Source organism: Aplysia californica, unplaced genomic scaffold (assembly GCF_000002075.1).
Source record: "Aplysia californica isolate F4 #8 unplaced genomic scaffold, AplCal3.0 scaffold00167, whole genome shotgun sequence".
Taxonomy (NCBI): domain Eukaryota; kingdom Metazoa; phylum Mollusca; class Gastropoda; order Aplysiida; family Aplysiidae; genus Aplysia; species Aplysia californica.
Window position 1 is genome coordinate 925,140 of NW_004797437.1, and position 3,367 is coordinate 928,506.

At 37.5% G+C, this 3,367-nt stretch overlaps 1 protein-coding gene across 3 annotated transcripts in view; it reads left to right on the top strand.

Moving 5' to 3' along the window:
- LOC101856021 (biliverdin reductase A) overlaps positions 1-2,089 on the top strand; it is a gene marked incomplete in the record, with an annotated part of 27,734 nt that extends 25,645 nt beyond the window's left edge. For 2 of the 3 annotated variants that reach the window (XM_013082298.2, XM_013082297.2), the window contains 1 exon segment: positions 486-2,089. In XM_013082298.2, coding sequence (XP_012937752.1) covers positions 486-610 — 125 coding nt within the window. 3 annotated transcript variants of the gene reach the window in all.
- Between the last annotated feature and the right edge of the window lie 1,278 nt (positions 2,090-3,367).

A 3,367-nucleotide genomic window follows, 5' to 3' on the forward strand; every position in this document is an offset into this window, starting at 1 on the left:
GAGAGAGAGAGAGAGAGAGAGAGAGAGCGAATGCAATCCAATCCGCAGCGTGTTCCAAGAATGTTTCTGAGCTTTCTATGGTCAGCTTGGGTAATAATGATTGTAAAACTCATAGAGCATGGATATAATTATAATGTACTATATTAACACAATTCTTCTTCTTTTTCTTCTTCTTGTTCTTCTTGTTCTTGCTCTCCTCCTCCTCCTCCTCCTCCTCCTCCTCCTCCTCCTTCTTCTTCTTCTTCTTCTTCTTCTTCTTCTTCTTCTTCTTCTTCTTCTTCTTCTTCTGTTCTTCTTCTTCTTCTATTATCATTATTTTAATTTGTTATTATTATAATAATTATAATTATATTATTTTTATGATTATTTTGACGTGTCTTGGAAATTCTCTAACTACTCAGCATACCTAAGTAGTTTTATGCTAGTCAGACTTTGATTTAAATCTTATTATACTAAGCTTTTTCTTTTTTTCTTCCATTCCCCAGGGCTTTTTGAACAAGACATGCTTTTGTTCAACGGTGAAATACAAGACGGCAAAATACCGGAAGACAGAAAAAATCTCAGCATTTACGGTTTGGAAGTTGCAGAAAAAATCCATTCTTATTTCTAGTATAAAGTTTACCTTTTATTGTTTACTTCACAGATAGTGTCACATGTTTGGCGACTTTTCTCATGAAATGTATCTGGGATTTTAGAGATACGTGTATTTGAAAACATAATTTATATTCTATCCTAGGCGTGCAGGCCTACAACTGGTTTTGCCGCAGCTACCCAGGACAATAAGTGAAGTTAACAAATTTACATGTAATGACAAGTTTGTGTTTTCTCTTCCCCTTGACAAAAATCAAGAAGTTGTGGTCTTGACAGGAAGTGTTGTGGAGGGTGCACCTGTGCAAGGCATCACCTTCAAACACAATGCTGAAGTGCGAATGGGATTCAGCACAGTTTTGCTCTGAGAATAAGAAGCTAGGGCGGGAATGATGTGAAGAAAAAATCCACACCTTTGACCGTCTTTGAGAGTAAAAGAAACTTTTGTTGGGGTGCAATTAAAGTAATTTCCTGTAGCTGAGGATCTCCTTGTGCTTATGATACAGGTCTGTATTTAAACGTATCGTCCTTTTTATACATATCACGTGCTGTGGAAGAGTCCAGTGCAGCACCACTTCAATTTCAACGTTGGCCATAGTCTTGAGCACATGGGGGAAAAAGAAAAGCGTCTCGCTTGAAAGCAAACACTACATACTATATCTCTACATGCGAAAAACGCTGTTTTGGGAAAATCAAAGGCAGTATAGTTTTTAGACCCGTGTTCAGTTTCTTTAAAATACAAGGAGAGTTTTCTCTATAACCAAACAAATACATGTACACACATCAATGAAAACAAACTTCTCCTATAGGCAGGGCAATGCCCACTTTTGGTGTACGTCAAGATTTCTGGAAACCACCCGAAATCTGGGTTAGCCCACTTGTCCTTAGAAGGGACCATGTATGCTGTAACACTACATGACTAGTTTTCAACACCTGTAACACTACATGAATAGTTTTCAACACCAGTCTATGACAAGGTTGGTGTGGCAGCAAAGAGGAGAAAATGATTCTCAATTGGATCTACTAAATTGCTTTGTATTTTACGAAGTCGAAAATTTTTAATGGCTGGGCATGAGAATTTTGTGGTGAATACAGCACTACTTCAAGCTTTCTATCATTAATTTAATCAGCTTTTTTGAAAAACAAAGAGTAGCCGTGGACCAAGCAACACTTAAAAGACAACTAATACATGTGCATGAAGTAAGCACTTATAAAATCTACTGGGATTCCACGAAAACACAGTGAAGCTTGCGTAAGCCAGATCCGATTGTCGAAAGAAGTATATTTCTCATAAAAAAGCATGTTGGGGCTTCTTTACTTTGATTCTTCCCCTTCATACTCACACTTTGACATGGTTAAAGCAGAGGTGACTCTAGGATGGATCCTGAAGGGGGAGGGGGGGGGGGCAGAGATGAACATGTTACGACTGCAGTGACCCCAACACAGTGGACAAGTAAGACAGGTAAGTAAAGCAGAGGTTCCCATCGTTGTTGATGAAAAATTATGCATGCATCATGTATACTGAAGTCTGTTTTAACCAAAATCTATGGGACTGCCGTGTTTTCTCCGGTTTAGCTAAGTTTTCAATTTAGAGAGGTTGTTGAATTAGAAGGAGGAAAAAAAAACATGCGGGTGGTTGGCGGGTGCTCTGGTGTGGTTTGCTTCTTCTTCCCCTATCAAACATCCATCGCCATTATCTCCCCTCCTTCTTTTTTGAGTTTGATACTCTCTTGTAACACCTCTAATCTTTGGCACTTATATGACCTTATTGTGTTGCGAGTGCCGTAAAACTTTTACTAATACAAGGAGAAAAAATTTGGGATTTTATTTTCTTTAGGTTCACAGATGTTTTTAGATTAATTGTGCTTGGTTTAAGTTTAAGTTTAAGTGGACTCCACTGTACTTGGATTCAACGAACATGAAAATCAGGCCTGGCGATTTCATAGTTACTTATATATATTATGCTAGTTTACTGCAGGGTACACCTACCTCATTTACAAGAGCTACATTTTTCTTAATGTTATTATTACATGTATTATTGTTATCATGTAGTTTAAAAAAAATTCTTTTGATTACCTGACTTGGAGTACAAGCCATGTGTGTAGAATTATATTTACCCCTGTCTAATAAAATGAGCTGATATAATTTTAGTGTTACTATTTGCGATCCTGAAATATGTCTATCTGTGTTTACGTGTCTGTGAACTTCAAAGGGTGTTCATGTTTTGCATGACTCATGACTGATCGCATCGTTCAAGTTCAAGACGACAGTTATGTTTCACTTTTCTTGCAACTACAAATAAATGATTTTACCAATACAACCGTTCAAGTTCAAGCAAGTCAAGTCACCACATCGTGTTTACTGCTCACAAATGTTTCTTTTACCGTACCAATGCAAAGAATCCCTAACTAGGAAAGGAGGGGGGAGGGGGTGTTGTTAACAAATAAACTCACTGCACACCAGTAGGAGGTACAAACTCTCTTAATAAGTTACACTTGAACTTTTAAACATTGATGTACACATGCAAAACTTTGCCTGCCTGTTTTGTATTCTTCCCTTTTCTGTGCCTCCCCTTCTCGGCCAATATGAGTATAATCAGGCATTTGTCAGAAGAAAAACAATCCAGAAACGCAGACTAATTGGGGGCCCAGCTCTGAAATCTTACATTTCAGATTTTTATTTGGCCCAGATTATTCTAAAGATGTATGAACTTTCGAGTTTGATCAAAAACAATTCAAATAATATGTCATACACACACACACACACACACATATATATA